Source organism: Astatotilapia calliptera, chromosome 14 (assembly GCF_964374335.1).
Source record: "Astatotilapia calliptera chromosome 14, fAstCal68.1, whole genome shotgun sequence".
NCBI classification, from domain to species: domain Eukaryota; kingdom Metazoa; phylum Chordata; class Actinopteri; order Cichliformes; family Cichlidae; genus Astatotilapia; species Astatotilapia calliptera.
In genome coordinates, this window is record NC_137435.1 from 8701022 (window position 1) to 8723950 (window position 22929).

Here is a 22929-nt window from a genome sequence, read left to right on the forward strand (position 1 = left end):
GAATGGTTCTCCAAGCTTCTTGAAGAACATTTAAAGCTCTTCATTGAGGTCCAAATCAATCCACAACTTTCATTGTGTTTTTTCAGTGTTTTGGGATCATTGTCATGCTGAAAAATGAAGTTGTTGCCAATCAAACTCTAAAAATACTTTACTGTGTTAATGACAAGATGTCAAATACCACAGGCTGAAAGGCAGCCCCAAACCATGACAGAGCCTCCACTTAAAAAAAAAAAAGGCTATAGACACTCACTGTTGTACCTCCTCCATACATTTCCACAATGGTTTGAATGAAAAATTTTACATTTGGATTTATCACACCATAAGACCCTTTGCCACCGATTTTCAGGAGTTCTTGTGTAACTTGTCACACCTCAGCCTTTTCACTTCATTTTCCTTCCTTAAGAATGGCTTCTTGCCAGCAACCCTTCCACTGAGACTATTTCTAAAGGTCTTGGTGAGCAGTAGATGAACAAAACTGAAGGTTTAAATGCATCTCACAGGTCCTGCGTCACGTCATTTGTTGTTTTTTTCCCCCCGTTTTGCATGAACATGACTAAAAATTACTAGATTTCTGATTCCTTGCAAGCAAAATATGAAGACGTGTAGGGGTGGCCCAAGACTTTGGGACAGTACTCTACATAAAAATATGAACAAAAATCTTAGATGTCTTATTTTGATACATATGTCCTTAGTTTTATACTAAAGGAAACAATGTCAAGAATTCCACCTGCAAACAAAGCATAGCTTAACACAAGTTATGCTTCCATCCACATGCTCTTCCTTCTTTGTGACTTCCCAATATAAGGACAATTAATACGCACAAAATCAGAAGTACCAATTATTTTTAAAGATACAATTTAAAATTAGTCTTTTGTCAAGTTGTTTGTTATGTTTAGACAACACTAGTTTATCATTAAGTGAATTTTCTTTATACTTGAATGATTCCATAGGTCAGAATTAGGTGGCTTAACAAAAGATATTCCTATAAAAATATCAGGTACAAGGACTGGACTGAAAATGAATAATAAAGCAGCAAATTTCAAAATAAAAAACGGTGATTGAAGACACACACACACACACACACACACACACACACACACACACACACACACACACACACACACACACACACACACACACACACACACACACACACACACACACACACACACACTTGCAGGCACACTTGAGGTTAATGAGTTTAAAATAACGTTCAAATTGACAACAGATTTGTAAATCAACATTTTATGACAAGACGGTTTTACAAAAGTTTACAAAATATTTTAAGTCTATTTACAGGAAATAAATGCAGCTGAACAGAAGTATGTGAAGTCTCATTTGGTCTATTTTAAAGAACACATTAAGTGTTCACATATAATTTATATATTCAACTCTTCATGGTGATGATGTCATTACAGATGGCTCTTATGTCTACTTTCTTCTGGGACGATTTCACTTTCTTGCACTTGGCTCCGGTCACCAAACTGACATGAGACAGGAAGAGATCAGCCGATGTGGCTCCACTCCACACCTCATGGATGTACAGTGACAGCAGAGACAACCCTGCTTCTGGAAACAAGAAAACAAGACATCAAACTCATTTACAAAACAACCTATTAAAACTTATTGTCACTTTGGGACTTTAAAGATACTGAAAAAGAAAATGTAAACATGTATTTACTATTTTCTTCTATATTTAAATGTATATTTTTACGTACGATGGATTCTACATCACGATTAAAATATGTTTGACAATATATATTATTACTGTAGGCTTTCTTTTTTTAGTTCAGTTTGACAAATGTGGCAAATACAGAGTATCTAATCAATGTAGAGAATATACAGTTGAATTCATAACTTCATTTTGTTAAAAAACACCAAATATAGAATATTCAACCATTTCTTAGACCACCTGTCAAAAAAAAGAAAAGAATATTTAAGAAATCTCTAAAACGTGTTTAAAACTAAATATTATGCCATTTATTAGGCAAAATCCTTTGATCCTAACAGGAGTTGTCATTCTTTCTGGCATTGCAATCTCTTTTGTTACTAAATTAATAGTTTCCAGCTGTTCTCTTTGTTTGTGCAAACTATCTCTGAAGGATTCAAGTCTGGACTTTGACATGATCAGACCATCAGTCTAAATTCCTTTTTCTTAGTCAAATAGTTTCTGCACAGCTTTCAAGTATGCTTGGGGTCATTGTCCTGTTGGTATATGAGCCAAACAGTTTCTGTGCAAGAGTTTAAACTTAGATTCGTCTCTCCAAAGTACCTCTTTCCAGTTATCTACAGTCTACCATCTGTGTTCTTTGGCAAATCTGAGATGTTTCTGGATGTTTACAGGCCCCAATAATGTCTTTATACCAGCAGCTACTCTTCCTTTTAAGTCTTCTTTATTCAGTTGTCTGAATAAATTGTGGAGGTAATTGTGGAGACCTTCTCAGACTGATCTAGAAGCATTTATCTCTACTTGAAGATCAACACTGGTTTCCTTCTGTCTCTAGTACTTAAAATCTTAAGTTGATTCACATCCACTTCTGTAAGTTTTCATTTTCTGCTTCATTTTCTTCCTCTGGGCCTTTTCGTGAATACCAGTTCAGCAGTTGACTTCAGGGCATGCTCGACCTCACTGTGACAATAATTTCTGTATTTCCCTGTTTGTCTCAAAGACCATGCAGCACCACGAAGTGCAAACTTTTTCCTTTTCCTTTTCAGCGAGTTCTCAACATTTCACCGTTTCGAGGACAAGTGAGGAATTTCAAACATTTTTATTCCCACATTTGAGCTTCTCTGAGGAGTCAGAAATTAATCATTTAACCAATAAAACTATTTTTTTCTCTTCTGGAATGCAAGTAAGCAACTCTAATTTATCATCTTAATAAAAATATAAAAATGTGCTTTACTATTGTTCCTTCCCTTTTATAAACCAGTAATTTTGAAAAGCCATGGCTAATAACAATAATTGTATTTAAGTCCTAAAAATATCATTTCAGTTAAAGATATTTTGCATACTGGCAGATTAAAAATGACAAAATAAACGATTCTGGTAATTACCAAAAGTGTAAAAGCAGTATGCTTTTGCCAGGGCTTCCATCTTTTGTAAGTAATTATGTTTGTTAATGTAACTTTCCTGCAGCAGCAGCAGCAGCATTGTGACATCTAGGGACCGGGACAATAATCTCAATTTTAAATCCTTTCATACTATATATGTTAACACTACATCCCACTTGTTTAACTGAGATAACTCATCAGTTACAATTTCAGAATGAGGGTTTGGAAAAAGTAGCAGGCTCTTACCAAGTCTAGTCTGATCATGTGTGGCCTCTGGGATGCAAGCAGAGACAACTGCCTGATGCAGCTCTGGAAGGTTGCCTTGGATCTCTAGCAAGGAGATCATAATCTTGGTGAAAAGCTGTAAGGTTTCTGCTCTTGCTGAAATGCTGGAGTGACAGTGAGCTTCAAAGGCCTGATGGTAGAGCCGAAGGAGGTCCGCTTTCAAGCCAAGATCAAGCAGTACAACATCCACAATTTTTGTGTGTTTGATCACAGCCTTTTCAAGCCAGAGCAAGAATTCTTTTGCCCTGTTTTCATCATACGCGTCCTCCACCAAGCACCTCAGGGACCACTTTGTAACCAGGTGCGCAGTAATCCTGGCCAGCCAGCTGGGATCCAGCTTGTCTGTTGGCAGAGCTGGCTGGGGTTCACAGAGTTGGAAAGCAGGCTCCCAGTGAACAAAGATATTGGTGAGGTAAAGTTTACACTCTGTCAGAAGACTCTTATCTTCATTTTCGGTCTCTGTGTCTTCTGCCAACTTTTCTTTTCGCACATAGACGTGGGAAAGGGAGCTCTTAACTCGGGCCTTATCCTTTCTCATCCCTAAAGAGGAATATGGACAAAACGATATACAATGTGACAATGCAAAATAACAAAACTCTAAATTTTCCACTTCTTTATAAACATGACACTTGTTAAGCCTGATTTTTATTGCTGTTCTTTCGTCAGCCGTTCCTTTGCATTTACTTTTAACTCTAAGGCCAAGTTTCTGAGTTTGGCTGCAAATCAGGCACATTCATAAAACCATATAAATATCAAATATGAAGTATCTACTATTTAGAGATAGCAAGTAGTTATCAAAGCTACACAAAGTAAAGATATTACAAAGTATCTTAATCACAACTGCAAACATGGGTACAAAGTGGGTCATACCACATTTTTATACCAGTTAGTTTCATTCAAACACCTCATATATGTTTATCATGTTCATGCTGTTAAGTTTCAACTGGTAGTTTTTTTAATTAGCTGTTTAAATAAGGCTTGTTTAGGGTTGAAAAATGATCAGTATCTCCTTTTCCATTATGGGCTTGGAGGGTGTCCATCAAAGACTACCGTGGCAACTGTACAAGATTCTCTGTATGTTAGAATTTGTTAAAAGCACTCACCCATCACCTCCTTCACTTTGTGCTTTTCTGACAAGGCTTGTATTTGGGTAAGAAGTTCTGTATTGTGGGACGAGGAGGCCCAGCAGTGAAGCAGAGCGAGGGCTTCGGTGCAGGACAGAGGCTGTGGCTGGAGCGTGAGCCGGTCTGCCTGTTTGCTTACATGGAGAGCAGTCGCACGATGCTTCAGCACAGAGCAAAGAGTCTGTAGAAACAAGCTGAGCTGAGCAGCCTTCAAACCCAACCTGTCAGAAGGAGATGAAACAATGACATCTTTCATCAAAAGACAGTTAACATTTACTGGACATCTTAGGTTTCATCACTGCACGTGTGAATAAAAGTTTTGGGTAAAGTGCCCGAGGTGTGGACTTTCTAACAGCCCTGAATGATGGATGAGACACGTTACCCGAGATGTCTCGTGATAGTTGACGCCACACATAAGAATTCACTGATGAGTGGCGGAGGAAGACATTTCACAAAGCTCTGAGGTTTCTCCTCAGCAGATAAGGAGGTCTTTGCTTCATCCACCTGCTTCTCCTTCTGCCCGAGGGCCGTAAACCACAGCACATGAAACAGATCGATGATGGCGCACAGCAGCTGCCAATCCAGATTCCTGTCAATTAAAAACAGACATATGTAACAAATATGTAACTGATGAAAATCATCATTAAAATATCAAAATAAAAATTTAAATATCAAAATAAAGAACCAAAATTTAACAGCAAACCTTAATTTAAGGCTCACCTTTTTTCAGCTATTTGCATTATCCAGGTTAGGAGCCCAGAGGTCTTGGTGAGGTTATGCGCCGCTTTGGTCACACAAGCAGCCTGACACAACACCCTGATGATCTGTGCCTAAAAAGTGAGAAATACATGTACGTGATATTCTTATTTTTCCTGTTTGTGTACATTTCAGAGAATCACGCACCTTATCCTCAAAAATGTGTTCGTTTTCAGAACTTTACGGTGGTACTTTCTGATCTCTTTCTTCATTATGTGAAGGATTTGGCTCTATAACCTACTAGTGTAATGAATAACTATCTTATTATTGGTGTTTTTCATTATACGCAGTAATAGCTGAGTAATGTGTAGTCCATTCTGCACAGAGTTGTTATAGTTTTTCTATTTTCTAGTGAGTTTTTATCTTGTTTTAAATTTTTTTTAAATTCATTTTAGCTTCAATAGGTTTCCAGAGTGGGTTTGCTTGTTTCAGGTTAGTTTTCAGTCCTCAGACGTCAAATGCTGATGGGGTATTGTCGTCACCTCACCCGGGACGAATAAGTGTGAATGCGATAACTTGAGAATGAGGTGAAGTATGAGTTCAAATCTCAGTGACCTCGACCTCAAATTCAGAGGTCAAGTTTTCTGAAAATTCTGTGAATGCGTTAACTCAAGAAGAAAGTCACCTAGGATTTTCATATTCATACAATAGGTGCATCTACTAGGAGGCTGAGGGGCAGCACTGGTAACCGCTAGTATTTTTATTATTTGAAAATGTTTAGTTTTACTTTAATTTTTATCAATTGTATCAGTTTCAGCGTTAGTTTAAGTCCTTTTCTTTATTAATATCACAGCAGTTATATGCTAACGGTAGCATTTAGTATGGCTATTACAATAAAAACAACTTTTTCACATCCATAGTCACAAAAATTGATCGAGGGCTCATGAGACAACTTAATTATATTAAGTAAATAACAAATTGTGCCAAACTAATATTAATACTAAAACTAAGGATATTTCTTCTATATTTTTATTTTAGTTTTCCAAGTTCAAAAAGATTATTTCAGTAGTTTTTGTTTTTTAAATAATCTGGTTTTTATTTTTACTTTAGTAAACTATAATTTGTTTTCATTTCCAGTTTTACATTTTATGTTTAGCTGTAGTTAACTATAATAACTTTTGTTCTGCATGCAAACTAATTTTCTAATCTTTTCGAGCCCCAAAAACAACAGTTTCCTGAATCCACCGGGTACAGCATGATGTTTTCTTTCCTTCTCATCACACAAAATAAGTTCCTGGGTGTGCAGAGAGGCAAAAGCAACTGCATTAAGTTGGCCCCAGAGATCCACCTGAATAGTGAACTCCCCCAAAGCTGGCAGCAAAGGGGTCAGATTTTAAGTTTGCTAGAAATGACTGAAATCACAGCAGCTCATTTGCCCCCGATCTCACCATATTCTTAGCATCCTCCTCTATCACACCAACCCTGTACATGTCCTACTTTAGTACATCCATAAACCTTCTATTACAGAAGTAACTATGAAATAGATTCAAGGAGAAAGCACATGTCCTAAAGACACAGGATGTTTGACATCTAGAACATAGTGGGCAAACAGATGGATAAATTACTGTTTGAACGACGTGGTAATGTGGAAACATTTGAGTGTACCATGAGTCGTCTGAAATGGTTTTCAACCAAGAACCAATTAACCAGCAAATCCTAATCTTATTCTACGTAGAATCATATTATACACGTGTGAAACTGGTTGCTGTAGGGGTTGAATTTAAGAACACAGACATCAAGTCTTGCTTAGAAAGAAATTGATAGCATGGTAAATATTTTGACACAAATCTAAGCCCTTGGAGGAAACTATATCAGTGAGAGCATATTCACATAAATCAGCAAGAAAGACAAGCTCGCTGTCATGCCAAACCTTGAACAGTCACAGATACAAAAATGCTGTCAGGAGAGAGATTAGTGAGACAAAACAAACCATAAAGGCCCTGGTTGGTCTGAAAATGTCAATATATCACCCAATAGTAATACAAAAGTTTGAAAGGCTCAATCTTCCTTTAGATTTAACTTTTTTAGGACATATTGTCTTGATCTAAAATGAAGGTTTCTTCAAAACTCAACTAGAAAAAATGGTGACAACTACAGACAGACAAGCGTGTACCTGGAAGTGTTCATCACACAGAGGGCTGCTGCTGAAGCCTAAAAGGATCTGAAAGATGCCTTGCTGGTTGCACAGGTCATAGCAGTGTCCATCTTTCATCCCTTGCTCCAGCACGCTTAGAATCCACTCACGTTCCACCTTGTGCTGCAGAAAGAAAGAAAACACAAACAGTCACGACTCCCACGTCTTTCAACCCTTCACAAAAACGGATAACAGTCTAAAAAAAGGCCTGAGCTAAGCAAACAAACCGATAAAGGTTGCTCATCCAAGAGGAGTTTATTTGGATAGTCATTTAAGTTCAAGGAAGCGTCACCAATCATGTTTAACACCAGACGGCACCAGAATACAAAAACAGTGTTTTCACCAGTTTCTTTACCTCCAAGTCAAAACTGTAGAAAAGCTTAAAAAACTCAGGGACTCTTCTGAAGTCCAAACTCTGGTGGGATAGCAGAAATCTGTTCAGCACCACGTACATGTGGTCCTCTGGGAAAAGCGAACAAACATGTGAAGGTCAAGGATTCTTTTGTTATTACAGGAAACGGTAGATAGAAAAACAAGTGCAAACCATGACTGTGATTCTTATTCAGGATAGATTAGCCTAAAACCTACTTTCAACCTAAAAAGCATCTCTTAGTAAATAATAAGAGTTATGTCAGCAGAAAGATATTCAAGTTTTCAGGGTTACACACCAGGTTTGAGCATCTGCTGAGCCACTTTGGTGATGTAAGTGGTCATGACAAATGGGAGTCTTTGATTCTGTTGCTGAATTCCATTTTTTACCATGTCCATCAAGTAGAGCAGCTGTGAGACAAAAACAAGCCCGTCAGTGTTTCCAAACACACAACATTTACACACACACACACACATAAGATGTCTCTAATATTTACCTGTCTCTTTTCTCTGAACTGAGCACCCTCCAGATGTTGGTAGAAGCAGCTAAGCACGTGGTACGCTGCCGCCCTCACCTTTGGATCATAGCTACTCAGAGCCATTACAGTTACTCCAAGAGCGTGGCTGGATACAAACTTCAGGCAGTCAATAACACATTCTGTCAAAGAGGAGGAAATACGCAACAGATATAAGAAGTGATAATTAAAACTAATTATACTGAGTGACGACAACCAGTGAAATATGATACCTGGCCGCAATATGGCGCTGAACAGAGGCAACAGAAAACACGAATCATACAAATTCCCAAGGTCTTTCACTTTATTATTATTGTAGAGTGGCTCCGTGCTTTCCTGAGAGAGGGTAAGAACATGTACATTACACAAACATATAATGCAGTGTGTCATTTACCACTAATTGACGCTGATCAGGCATAACCTTATCTTTTGCTGCCAGCGCAGCCCTGACCCGTCTGGGCATGGACTCCACCAGACCCCTGAAGAATCTGGTGGAGTCCATGTTAGCAACAGATCATTTAAGCCCTGTAAGTTGCAAGGCGGGGCCCCATGAATCAGACTAGTTTGCCCAGCACATCTTACAGATGCTTGACTGGATTGAGATCTGGAGAATTCAGAGGACAAGTCAAGTTTCAATCTTGTTGTTGTGCTCCTCAAACTACTCCTGAACCAAAGCATTTGTGGTGCATTATCTTGCTGAAAGAGGCCTTTTTCCATGAAAAACTGTACATGGTCTGGAACAATACTTAGGTAGGTGCTACGTGCCAAAATAACATCTAAATGGATGGCAGGACCCAGGGTTTCCCAGCTACAGATTTCCCAAAGCATCAGGCTGCCTCCGGTGGCTTGCTTTTTTCCCCATAAGGCATCCTGGTGCTAGGTGTTCCCCAGGTAAGTGATGCAGCTAGCCATCCGAGGTCCAGTTGTGATGCTCATGTGCCCATTGTTGGTGCCCCCGACAGCATGCAGGGTCAACGTGGGCACTTTGACTGGTCTGCAGCTGTGCAGCCCAATACACACCAATCTATGATAAACTGGGCATTCTGATACCTTTCTATCAGAACCAGCATGAACTTTTTCAGGAGTTTGACCTATAGACGTTTATCTGCTGGAACGGAGAACAGGGACCAGGGATCAGAATTTGGCCCTTGCTAAAATCCTCAACTGCCAATTTTTCCTCTTTCCACCAAATCAACTCTAAGGACAAAATGTTCACTTATTCCCTCATTGATCCCACCCACTAACATACGGCATGATAAAAACATAATAAGTTTTATTCACTTCATCAGTCAGTGGTCATAATATTATGCCTGATCGGTGTAAATCTGAAAAGTAAATATGATGTTAAACATTAACCTGCGGGATGATTTTGCGCTGCTGTGGAAAGTGTGCAATAGTTTGCAACATCTTGTCAGGTTTGAGGAGAGCCAACAGGTCATCTGAGCTGGTCTGCTTCCACAGAGAAGCTCCCAGGCTTTTACTGGTCTTGTGGTGCTCCACTGCTGTTGGGCCCCACAACAATGACCTGCAGTTGAAAACTCACACTGAGTTTTTGTATTAAACAAGCACACTTCTAGCATTTAGAACATAAAAAGATGAATTCAACCTACTGGAACTTCAGCAGGCTGACTTGGTTTCTTTCATATTCCTGAAGAAGCAGCAACAATTTTTGATCTGCAAAACAGAAGAAGATATAAGAGGATAAGACAATAAAAACGCAAAAAAAGAAAAAAGAAAACAGGTTTTCTTGTTTTACCTGAAGTACTCAGCGTAGCTCCGTATGCTCCCAAAAGTACAACAAAATGATTGATGTTGCAGACACTCGGGCTTTTCTTCACCAGACAGAGTAGGAGGAATACCAACTCTTCTAAATTGACAACAAATGTGTGTTTTTGTGATTAAATTGTGATTTGGAATCTTTAAAAAAAATAAATCTTTATTGCATTGTACCTTTAATCTGGCAGCTGTTAGCCTCTTCAGAGTCCAGCATGGTGGGCAGGAACAGAGAATGGCTGGAGATCATTGTGTAAAGAGTGGGTAAAGGTATCAGGTCCTTTTGAACCTCAGTGCCACAATACATCACTTCCAACAGGCTACTCAGAGTGTTCAGGAAGTGGTGATCTCTGTAGCGATATCTGAAAGATTTAAGAATATTTTACAGTCACTCAGCAAAAGTTATGAAACATTAAATAGCAAAATGGATTTAAATAGATAACCTACTTTAGTCCATTTTTGACAAAATTGTTCCACTCATATGCAGTGATGTCTTCTTTGGATATCTGTATAAAGAAAGTAAGTTAGGAAATGCAAAAAGTTTAAAACTTACAAAATGTATGCGTGAAGTAAACCCACTAGCACTCGCTGTAGTCTTTTTAAGATGCTGTGCTCCTGCTCTAATGGGGAAGTAGCCTGATCTTTCGAGTGACTGTAAGAGGCAATGAGACACTTGATAGCTGCAGTGGCGACAGACTTCCTCCATTTTTCCTGTTCTTCTGGGCAATCAGCCAGCTTGTCACTGATAACATCTACTAGTTGCCATCTGAAAGAGCAAAGAATATTCATCAAGTAAGTTTTGACAGGATCATTTATTTATTTTTTGTAGTTTTGTAGTGCGACTATAAATTTCACCTTTCAAAACTGTCCACATTTTGAAGAGCACTGGGAAGACTGTTGATCAAATCCCCGATGTCCTTGCTGTTTGCAGAGAGCTTTATCAAACTGCCTAGAGTTTCCGTAAGCTGGGCTCCGGACTCTTCTGTCAGGTTTCCCAGAACACACTGGGAGAACTTGGCGAGTAACCCTTGCTTCAAGGCTTTCAAAATGTCTTTTTGCACTATGAAACAGCAGCAACCAAGCATACCTCAATTAGTATATATAGCAATACGAGATAAAAGAGTAACAATTATTTGTTTCAGTACGTACCATCTTTGGGTCTGGCTGGGTCCTCTCTGCTTGCCACACGTAAGTACATATTAATCAGTGGAAGGAAGGCTTCCGATTGGTCAGAAAGCTTCTCCATGTTTTCAGGTTCAAGACACCACATCTCAAACCGGAGCCGGTGAGTGGAGCAGTTCTGCAGCAGGAGAGAGCTGATAGCCAGAGAGTCTGAGAGTGGTCTTTGGAGACAGTGCAACAGCACATCTGTGTGGAGGAGTTTTGCACTGCTTGGCTCACTGGATAGAAACTGGAGCAAGAATGCCTCCAGTGCAGGCTTGGAACAGGACAGCAGCAGGGTGCCCAGACCAAAGAGGTGTGCCTGTGTCAGAAATGTGCCATGGTCCTGGGAGGCCGTATATTTACACTCTGTGAGGATCTGTAGAGCTGCCTGACCGTAAATGCTGAGCTCAAAATTTGCCCCCTTACTGCTACTGGGGGAGATGAGGCTGTTGTGTGGGAGGAGAAGCAACTTGGAGACAACTTCCCTCAAATTACCGGAATCCATGTAGTTGTGCAGAGACAGGAGGCCCTGGAAAGTTCTGGAGTGTTTCTTTGCCGGTTTAGAGCCCTTCTCCACCAATTCCTGAAGAGCAGCTCTTTCTAAAGCTCCCATGTAGCTCCTCAGAAGCTCTAGATGATTTAGTTCTTGAAGAACAGGGGCACAGAGCTTCAGGAGGACCAGAATATTATCTGTCATCAGTGAACACAAGTGCTTAAGTCTGACAGGGTTTAGAGAGTGAGGAGGCATGGCAGATAGCTCCAGAGCCAGAAACCACTGCTCCAGATATGGATGCTTGAAGATGGAGCCAAGAGCTGAAAGAAGGATCTAAAGAGAGAGAGTTTCATTAAAAAAAATCCTTCCCTCCAAAAAAGGAGAATATTGCAAAGTCTGAAAAAACACAGTAAACGCATTATTTTTCTAACCTGCTGAATATTAACTTCAACCGTGGAGGACTGGTTAAGTTCCAGAAAGAGGTCTGGTCCTTCTTGGCATTTCTCTACAGCTAGTTCAGAGTTTTTTGCCTCCTGAAAGCCTTGGAGCTTGATCACCATCTTTTCGAGTATTTCCATGAAGGTCCTCAACACGGAAGCTCCTACGTCTTTAGAGAACTGTGAAGAGGGAAATGATGCACTGTTTGCATATTCAACAATGTGAGGAGGACGGGGCTTGTTTTGCGCACCTACCAGTCCAAAGTTTTCCACAGTTGATCTGATGTAGAGTAATATCTGCTTGATTGCAACTGGAAACTCTGCCAGAGAAAGGGAAGCTAAAGCTTCTTCTGCACTTTTCCTAAAGGTATCCTTAAGCAAAGTGTCCGGACCTTGGATGTAGGCAGCTTTCATCAGTCCAGTGTATGATGTTTGATCTGATAATCCTTTTGCATGGCATTCAGAAGACCGGAACTAACAAAATAAACAAGAGTATTAGTCCAAGTACTATGTCTAACCATGTCTGATTAGGCAATCTCGTTGTATCACTAAAAACCCACCAATTCTTCACGGCACTGCTGTGGTAGCCACTTGGAGTAATACTGATGAAAACATACAATGGCTGAATGAGGAGAGGTAAAGCATTCAGAGGAGACAAACTCTTTATCGTACTGCAGCAGAGCCAGACAGAGAGGGAGCGGCTCTCTCTGACAGTGCAGCACATCTGAGAGCACTGCAGCCAAGTATTCATATACCATCCCTAAGAGACACAAAGACAGATGGTTACAAACATCATAGATCACAGTACATTTACTTTTCAATCAAAGTGTCCATGAACAGAATGGGTAAATGTCTTTTTAAACATTAATTACAGGCTATGGGCCAGATTCACTAAACTGGGTTTTGGCATTAAAAACAACAACAACAAAAACCCACAATGTATTTACAAAGAGAGCGCAGTGATTGCCAATATTACTACAAGAGATGGGAACTCAGAGATTTTGTTGCAAATGTGCTTGTTGGAGATTCTTTCACAAAGTGCAAAATACAGGAATAGAATATTTAAATCAAGCAAATTAAGTTCCTAAAGTTTGCGACACACAGTTTAGTACTAATTACAGCGATATTTAATGCGGAGAAAACGTATTATTTTCCGAGCTTGATATTGAAATGAACTGACTGTGTCTGTGATTGCACTCACATGCAATTTTGTCCCGTTTAGTAAATCTGGCCCTATATTTAAAGTTGTACTTCTTATACTGCATAACAAATTTCATGCTTTAAAAGTTTTTTTGCAAATTTGTGATTTCACTCTTTGTCACAAGTGAGGCAGAAATCATTTACCACTATCTGCTGGCAGCTTGTTTCGGGCCTCCAGGGCAGCGGGTACCAGGGCACTGAAGGGGAAGGTTTGCATGATGAGATCTTCACTTACAGCTGGGCCGAACTCCTCCAACTCACCATCACTGGCCTCCATAATGATATCGAGCATGTCTATGACATCTGAGATGAAAAAGTAAAAAGCATAAACATTCACGGACATACTTGAGCCCTAAAGAATTCAGCGTTGATTCCACATTTAAATGCTGACCATCTATGTGAGAAACTGGGACACTGGCTGTGTCACCCTCCTGGCTACTCAGATTCGCTTGCAGATAACCTGCTTCCTGGACCAGGCTGGCCACTTTATCTGTGTATTCATAGGAGCTGCACACCAGTTTAACCAACACCTAGAGCAAGAGACAGATTTTAAGAGTTTATTATCAGGCATAAGGATTAAAACCTTTATTTTTTCCAACCTCCAATATGACGGTTATGTAGAAAAGTAGGAAGAAATAAAAACTGGAAGACTTACCCGCTCCAAGAACTGAATAACAGTTTCTTGCTGGTTTGGCTCTAGTCTGGCCAGCTGTTCAAGCCAGAGCTCAAGCTCAGTCCAGGTGTGCTCGAACACACCAGTGTCCTTTAGTACCTAAATACAACACAGGACACCAATTGCTTTAGCAGTGCTGCAGGAGGAAATTTGTCCACACGAATATAAACCTCTTAAAATAAAATCCTTAAAAGACTTTAGCTTAAGCTGCTCTGATTTCATTAACTTAAAAAAGTTCAATGGAGGATTGAACTGTACCCTACAAAAGATAAATATCTGCTAACATACATATAATCCCTCCAGGAATGATGCCCTCATATATAAAAATATAACATGCTTACAGTTTGTTTGCCTAAGTGGACCAATCTTGAATAAATAAGCACTAATTCAAATATCTAAATATATACAGTATGTCTCATATAATGCAGACTGGAAGCACAGAGGAAAAGGCAAAATGCTCCTTACTTTTAGAACAAGCATCTGTGTGGAGGCTTTCAGGTGGCTGCTGCTGCTGCTCACAAACATCTTGAGAAGCAGGTAAAATACAGATTTCTCTCCAGATGATGAATCTTTATCTGCAGCACCCTGTAAACACAGAAAAACTATTTAGAATAGATGTGTTTTAAACCAAAAATAAAAATAAATCAGAGAATTTAACTTCCTTACCTGCATACGGAACCAGGAGAATTTGCTTGCGGGAAGATCCAAGGCCAACTGCAGTACGTGGTGCTGCAAAACTGGGGGGACTTCATCCTTTATTCCTTTCTCTGACACAATGCCTGGACAGATAAAAAAAACAGTGTCAAAAGCCATTTATTGGAAAAAATAAGCTTTAAAAAAGCAAAAGTTGGAGCTTAATAATGCCAAAAACATTACCCTTTAAAAGCTTGCTGAAGTCAAATTTGCACTGGCTAACCAGATGCGGCACCACTTTCTGGTAAAGGCATAGGACCTGAAGAATCAGAGCCTTCAGCAAAATGACCTCAGCTGTATCTTCAGCTGTTTCAAAATAAAGCACACAAGACAATCAACTCAGATCCTTTTGGGTTTTTAAAAAAAAATAGGATTACTTGGAATAAACAATAATCATGTACTGTGAATGCTACTACCAGGCACTTTGCATTTAGTCAGTTTAGCATCCCCTTCGCTTTTATCCTTTTTTTCTTCAGAGCCAGCTTTTTCCTTCTTGCTAAGTGACTGCCACTTTTCAATTATGCTTGTCATGTCAGGCAAAATCTGGAACAGAGCATGAACAATGATTCGAGCCTTTAAAGGTGGATCATTTGCTTTTATTAAGGCACTTTCCTGAACCTACCTTGCCGAGCATCTCCCTGTACTGCTGCACTAAATCCTCCATCATCTCAGCAGTGTATAGGTCTGAGCTGCACCACACAGACTTATCCAAAAGATACTCTATGTTCTTACTGGCTCTTTTCAAGATAAAATTGACCACCGACAGGGTTGTAAGGTGTGCTCCTGTATTGGCAAGCTGTCAAATCAGAGAAGACACATTTAAGTAAAAAAAAAAGTTTTCAGTCTTTACTGCAGTAATAAGTTTATTTTATGAGGCTCAGTCACTTACAATAAGGCCCTGTGTGAAGAAGCTCTTGTTGCAGACTGGAGGAAGAGATATCACCATCACCATGGAGAGCAAGCGAGGCAGAGGGATGACCTCCTGAGTTTGAAAGACTGTGGAAATCTCTGGCTGGGCCTCGTAGATCTGATATAGAAATGTAAAGGTGACTATTACCATCTAAAAACTGATAAGATATTATTTTAACACTTTTACCACCAACAGTTACCTTTTTAAGAAGCTTCACATTGTCTTGCCAAGTAGTTTTGAGGCGCGGAGCATATGCATACTGAGTCTCCTTGAAGTATCTGGACAAAATATCGGGGGTAGCTTTCAGCACATTCACCACCAGATCTGCCACCAGTTCATCCTCAGTCGCCTGCTTCAGCCCCACCAAAAACTGGAGCAAAACAATGTTACCAGGCCTGCAAAGAAGTAAAATCCAGTGATCCACATGAGAAGTTCTCAGAAAAGGACAATGTGAAATTGGAATGTTAATGACTTACCTGCCAGCTGTGCCAAAGCTGACATCATGAAAGCTGATACCATGCTTACGGGAGCAACACAGATCAAGAAGGAAACTGTGAGCGAGTTCCCGGATGACTGTCATCCCAGAAAGCTCAGTGTTTTCCGACATCTTAAAAATATCATGTAATTAAATAAAAACGTTACTTGGACATGTTAAAGTAAACTGACCTGACACAATCTTTGTTTCTTTTGACACAAAACAGCAAAACAACAAGCGACCTACTCTGTCATCATCCACGGTTGCATCTGCAATCCCATTCCATTTATACAGCGACGCGATGCTGGCCAACACAGCAGGTGTGAAGAAACGTACTTTCTGTGTTTTACTGATGGCTTTGTTTAGAACAACCTACAGAAAGACAGAAAGGAATACATCTTATTACTAAATCCATGATCTGATCTCAAATGTCCTGGACTAGTACTTACTTTAGTTTTCAATGTGGACAAAATCAGGTTGACTGTGGACATCCGGTCCTCCTTCAGACCTGTATTCAGGATCACTGGCAGGAGTTCTAACACACCAAATGAACATGTTACTCACAGACAGTCCACTGCATAAATTATAATTTATATCTAAATATTACCTTTGATTTCTAATATTTGTCCGACTGTTGCGTTATCACCAGACACCACGAAAGAGAGCACAAACTGGATAAAAGCCTGGCGGACATCAGGTCTACCCTGTAAAATTATAATATCCAGAAAAGATTTATCTACAGAATACGACTAATCTGATGCACATCATAAACCCTGTGGACAAATACTGCATCGCACCTGCTTATCCTTCATCTTTGCCAATCCAGACAGAAATTTGTTAATGTGAAGGTGACTTAAGACCTCTCTGGCAGCTTCTGGACCCTGGGTGACCAAGGCGCACAGAAGACCGAGACACTGGCGGATAAACCTGTGTTCAAAGGGAAACAACATTGGTTTTGAGGCCAGAATGGTTTTAAACTGAGTGTCATTGTGCTCTACTGAAATCCACAAATCAACCTGTGGTTTGCTGAACGGAAAGACCCCTGCAGGAGTTTCATGTAGCTGAAAACGGTCTTCTTCACAATGGCATTGCCAACCATGTTGAAATGGGAGAGGTCACTGGCTGTCCTTAGAAGGATCGCCTCCAGGCTCCCAAAAATCAGCATCATCTGTACAGAAACACGATCAGAGTTTAACTCAGAAACCTCAGAAAGAGTGAGCCGGGCCAGAGCCGTCCGCTGAGAAACTAAAGCTTACCTCACTCTCTACGTGTTTTTCTCCTTCGAGCAATTTGAAGATCTCTGCACACTCCATGGAGATTTTAATATAACCTTCAACCACATCGTACAGGTCGGACCGTGGCAACTTCTTAGCGGTCGATATAAACTTCTCCAGTCCTGCAGACGAAAAAAGGAGGGGGCAAAGGCGGGATGCCGATAAAACAATGCATAGTTGACTGAATGCATAACACAATATTATTACTTCAAGCTGATTATTTGTACATACTATCACTCACCCTTCATGGCTGTGGTCGGGTCCTTCAGCATGGCTTTAAAAACTGTCCCATTGAACTCCGGAATCGTTTCTTTTTTCCGCGGAGTGTCTGACTCAGCAGACTCGTCGTTGCGCCGCTTTTTACCCATTTTGTTATATACAAACAACAATTACCACTGACGTGAGTTTTTTTATGCACTATCCTGCCATGTAAGTGTTGTCACCCACGTTGCTCTGTAAACAGAACGCGGTACAACGGAATTGTCATCCGACCAGAAACGTTCGCTATTGAAATTTAGTTCCGCATTATCATGTAAGTTAAATAAAATGTATTTTGTCTCCTCCGTCTTTTACATAAAGCACATGCACATTTCATAAAATTTGCGACATTTTACATCCCTTAAACATGTAAAAAAAACCAGTTAGCTTATTCTTTTATACTGTCTGCCTTTAGCTTGACGGCTAGGTGTGAAAACTCTCTTAGAAGTATTTTTTAATATTCAGGATTTTAATATTCAAGAAGAGGGCGCCGGTCTACAACACTTTTGATCCAAATCTTTCACTTTTGCCTTAAGTCTCTCTCTCTCTCTCTCTCTCTCTCTCTCTCTCTCTCTCTCTCTCTCACACACACACACACACACACACACACACACACACACACACACACACACACACACACACACACAGAGATGGGGGGGGGGGGGGGGGGGTGCTTAAATATTAAAGAATTTAAGAAAGCTAGAAAACTCTTCATACCACCAGGCACCTATTTAATCATGTAATTCACATTTTCTTACAGGCTACAAGTTTTAATCCGATCTGCAGAATTTTGCTCAAGCTTGAATTATTGAATGTTACAATAATGAAGCCTGTCACCAATCAATGATTAATCCCTCCCCAGATGTCATCTTGCACTGGGATCACACCAGCAATAGTTCTTAGACTACATCCATTTTTCAGACTTGGTCAAAAAACCACCTTCCAGGATGGTTCTGACTACAGTGGGTGTATTCAGGATGAGATTTCGTCATTGCACGAGAAACACAAACTCAAGATAGGCAGAAAGATAGAAACCCCTTTTTTTCTGCTCCGTTTAGTGCTCGCACATTCCACCATCCACATGTGTTTGTGGTTGTCAACACATAGCATTGCTAGCATGCAAAATCCAGTCATGAAAGTGGGCCGGTTGAATTCAAATAGTTGAAATGAAAGATTTGTGTAGTCTGGACTACAAAGAAGAAGTAGAGAGACCTATGAGGGAATGGCCCTCATGCTGTGTATGAGTTTTACATCCTTTTCATTTATGCATGTTTGCAAATCCCCATGCAGACAAGCTCTACCTGCTGCTTAAACTTGTGGGGTCCAAGAACTCTCCGGCTTTGCAAATGCTGCAAATCCCATGCAAGATACACAGTTTCCAACAGCCTTTATTCTAGTTTTTTATATTTAACTAAAGCATAATAAGTTAGGGAAAACACACATTTTGCTGAGCCATGCAGACATAGTTGTGGCTTAGATTTGTATCCTATTTAAAGTGTATCTGGTTTTTAACCACAGTGGTGCCTTTTCTCAGTTATTCTCTCAGCAAACTTTTGCAGACGCTGCCTAAACAGATCTAAAAGCTGACTTTGATGTGATAAGTAACCAGTGCTATAGGTTAAAATGAGCTATGTGGTCTGAATATCCTATTTTGTCACATGGTGTTTGGTTTGCAGCCTTCCCCTCTTGTTCAGCGTCTATTCTTCTTGATTTGCAAAGAGAACATCCAGCAGTTCAACTGGTGGTTGAGCTCAATTCTTTCTCAGAATATCTGACATCCTCATAACACAGGCAGCATTATACATCACACATGATATGTTTTACAACACTAGTCTGCATTTCCAAAACCACACATCTGTTTTTGATGATTGTTGAGAAAGACAGCTATTATTTTTTTGTGGAATGAATTTGAATGGGATAGTAATATTTCACAAACTGGAATTTCAGCATAACATCTTGTGTAACTTGTGTTCCCACGAATATGTTTAAGCTTAATTTTTTTATTCAATTGCATGGCCAACAGGGGTCACCTTTGCCTGGTTTAAGAATTTGAATTTATTTGCACCGAATAATGACTTGCAGAATGACTTGCAGCCTGTTATTTTCTGCAGTGTTACTCCATCTGATTTGATTCCAACTCACTGATGTACTCAAGTGAGACACCACAAAGATGGCACAGATGCTTTGTGATGAATGTGATATGACGTGTTACAGCACACTGTTTATTTTTTTAAACTGAATTATAGAGCTCTTACTTACTTGTGCCCTCAGTCAAGGAAACAGGCCCATTATTTTAAACTCAAATTGAACAGCATTTAATTTTCAGTATTTACGAAACACCAGAAGTTGCTGGATCATCTTCCATCTTGCGCAAAACCTCGACCAAACCTCTCTTTTATAATTTGTTTATTTCTTTTTTATGTATAAAGTAATGCTTACAGGCTGATGCAACTTGTCAAAAAAGTGATTGTCAGCTTTTTTGGAGCTACAGACTGAACAGAATGTTTAGTCAACAAATGCCTTCAAGACATTGCAAAAGAAATCAAAACATAACCTTAATAATTGAGCAAACATATTAAATAGTGACAGGTAATACAAACAGAATTAAAATGAAAAATGAGCTAAGTATTCTGCTGACACTGTTTTACAAAAAAACAAATTAATAAAAAACAATCAAACAAATCAAAAAAGAACTCTGAAACTTTTCCCACTGAGCATAAATTATGCAGCAAGATAAAGGTAACCCACCGGCCTCGGCAGTCAAAAAGAGTCTTTGAAATGTTGTTTTTTTTTTTCATGTGCAAATAAAGTTTGCATTAGTTTACAGCAGGGACTCGTAAGGAAGCACATAATGGTGAATGTCTCATTATAAAGTAAAGAGAATGTTGATGTTAGAAACAATATTTTAAAAATTAAATGTCAGAATAATGACATAAACTCTAAACATATTTAATTGCAGCCTCCATGGAAATGATCTTAATCACTTTGTGTTTTCTTAGATTTTTTTCCCTTCTCATTGCTCAGTCACATACTGGAACCTGTGGAAATGAGAAATCTTGTGGTTGCTGAGACTTTTTTAGGGTCAAAACAAACCTTTGTTGGCAGTAATTCTATTTCCTGTAAGTTTGAAGTAGCTTAAAGAAATATTTTAATAAGTTTTCCGGGATTATGGCACACTGTTGATAGATAGCAACCTAAAATTTGATAATATTATTCACACAGTACCATGTAGTGCTTAGTTTTTGCTCCACTGCCACCAGGACTGCTGTCCATTGATGGAGAGGCTTTGGAAAAGGGCATCTACGTAAGACATTAATGAAGAGAGAACTTAAAACTGATCCCAAGTGTTGGATTTCTTTTTGCTCTTGTTGAATATCAGTGTTAATATTCACAAAAAGTTTAGAATATGATGACAGTAAGAAAATACAGATGCTTTTTACATCAAAAAGGGTACATATGTGGACCTCATGGGATGGTGTATGATGCACAATTTGTTGTTCCGTTCTGTTGAGATCTGTTGCTAAAGTGCTCTTATAGTGGAACCAGGCTATAGTGGAGGGAGGAAGCAGGAGTGGCACAGCTTCCCTCTCCACAAATGTTCTGTTTATTTTTGAATTTTTGGCCTGAGTGCACCGTTTCCTAAAATACTATCTCTGTGAATCCAAATGGTGGGTGTACAAAACCTGACATGACTTTGACAGGGATAGTTGGGCCTTTATAGCCTTGGGATGTTAGAGCAGGATGTTTTAGCCATGTGTGATCATGTCAGGACAGACGCCTTCTTAAAAGAGGAAAAAGGGGTAATTTACGATATTGGTCTTTTGCCACCATGTGTTGCACCACTCAGTAGTGATAGAAAAAAAAACATGCAGAAACTGAGCAAAGCACAACTTTGCTGAAAATAATATCAGAGATGGTTTCGTAGGGTTTTAAGCTTTATTATGAAGTTTCAGAGATTTCCATTTCTTTCACATAAAAGCTCACTTAAAGACTACTTTACTCCTCCAAGGTTATAGACTATACTTGTGTTGATTTCCTCTATTACGATGCCAGTAGCACAATTGGATCTGGATAGAGATACTGGGTGGTTTCCAAAGAGCTCTTTTCCACAGCTGAAGCCACTTTACCATGCCTGTTTTCACCACAGCGAACCACAGGCCTTTCTGTGAGGTTGCAGCACTTCCGCTGTGTGCCTCGCAGAGCTTCTCGGGCCCTCCTCACAATAACACTGCAGCCAACGCAGTTAAAGGATCAAAGATCACCTCACGCTTAACAAACAGCTAGACACTCAGCCTATCAGAAACATCTGGGAGTGGTTGGCTGCAGCTGCTGGTGCATGCCCACACCTCTGAAACAATCAGGACGGGTGCCAGATGTGGAGAGCATCTCACGTAAGGTTCAGATGTTTCTGTTCCTCGGAGTCACTCACCACAGGGAGAAACAGGATGCTTTCTGATGTCCTATTAAATTTAGACTGTGCTGCACCCAGATTGGGTTTGGTGCCTTGGGATATGCCACCGGCTTGTGGGTTGTCACTGTTCAGCAAGCTGATTGAAAACAGTGCTGTGTGCATAAAGCTTATAGAAAACACTGGGGAAAATGTTGTTTTTTCCAAATGGGTGAGTGTGAACCACTAAATATCACATATTCTGTCCCTGCTGGTGATAGAGAGGCAAGAATGTTGGAATCTTCTTCATATATTTTACATAATAAGCACCTATAAATATGTTCTATAAATATGTTGCCTCAATGTGGTGCTTGTTCAAGCACTTTTACATTTACCATGACACACTTCATAACCTATAACCTCCCATCCCTGCACCTGTTGCACTGGGCTTTTTACTGTGATAATGCTGTGGGAAAGAAATATTTAGAAGACCAAACAAAAACATGAAGAGTCTTATATTTGTTAAGATGTAAAGTAGAAAACAAGCTGGAAAAAATGAATATTGAATGTCTACTTTACTGCAGAAAAGATGCCTTGTTATATAATAAATGTGCCAGCTAATGAAGCCCACAAATTGTGTTTATTTCTGCAGAGATTTTAGACTTTGGAAGCTGGTGTTCATCTTTCATATTTATGTTCATATTTTGTGGCAATGTTTGACTGAGCTAATCACTGAGATTATTGCTCAAACCAGTGATATTGCCAAACTTGATATTGCTTTTGAAAACTCATCTGAACAAACTTTTCACACAGACTGCAAAATCTAATGAGAAACAATATTAAGGCAAGAAGCTTTCTGTCAGGGCTTATGCATAATGCACCAGACTCCAGTGCGTGGACGTAAAGTTAATGCTAGATGGACATGAAGATATCCATAGAGTGACTGCAGTGGATATAG

The 22929-nt window shown here is 39.6% G+C and overlaps 1 protein-coding gene across 1 annotated transcript; it reads right to left on the reverse strand.

Annotated features, from left to right (window-relative positions):
• Nucleotides 1-1229: 1229 nt before the first annotated feature.
• On the reverse strand, nucleotides 1230-17799 carry urb1 (URB1 ribosome biogenesis homolog). Its single transcript, XM_026192728.2, has 39 exons — nucleotides 17568-17799; nucleotides 17309-17448; nucleotides 17069-17220; nucleotides 16850-16979; nucleotides 16660-16756; nucleotides 16502-16587; nucleotides 16299-16424; nucleotides 16054-16184; nucleotides 15777-15972; nucleotides 15557-15694; nucleotides 15290-15463; nucleotides 15084-15210; nucleotides 14851-14973; nucleotides 14641-14753; nucleotides 14440-14559; nucleotides 13957-14073; nucleotides 13693-13831; nucleotides 13446-13604; nucleotides 12662-12861; nucleotides 12357-12575; nucleotides 12096-12281; nucleotides 11157-11997; nucleotides 10863-11067; nucleotides 10587-10773; nucleotides 10455-10513; nucleotides 10185-10369; nucleotides 9991-10101; nucleotides 9845-9908; nucleotides 9591-9759; nucleotides 8468-8570; nucleotides 8217-8377; nucleotides 8019-8130; nucleotides 7706-7812; nucleotides 7330-7473; nucleotides 5181-5290; nucleotides 4843-5049; nucleotides 4440-4681; nucleotides 3298-3876; nucleotides 1230-1569 (listed from the first exon to the last, which is right to left on the reverse strand). The coding sequence occupies exons 1-39, from the start codon at nucleotides 17692-17694 to the stop codon at nucleotides 1388-1390; spliced, it is 6768 nt and encodes a 2255-aa protein (XP_026048513.2). The 5' UTR covers nucleotides 17695-17799; the 3' UTR covers nucleotides 1230-1387.
• Nucleotides 17800-22929: the final 5130 nt, after the last annotated feature.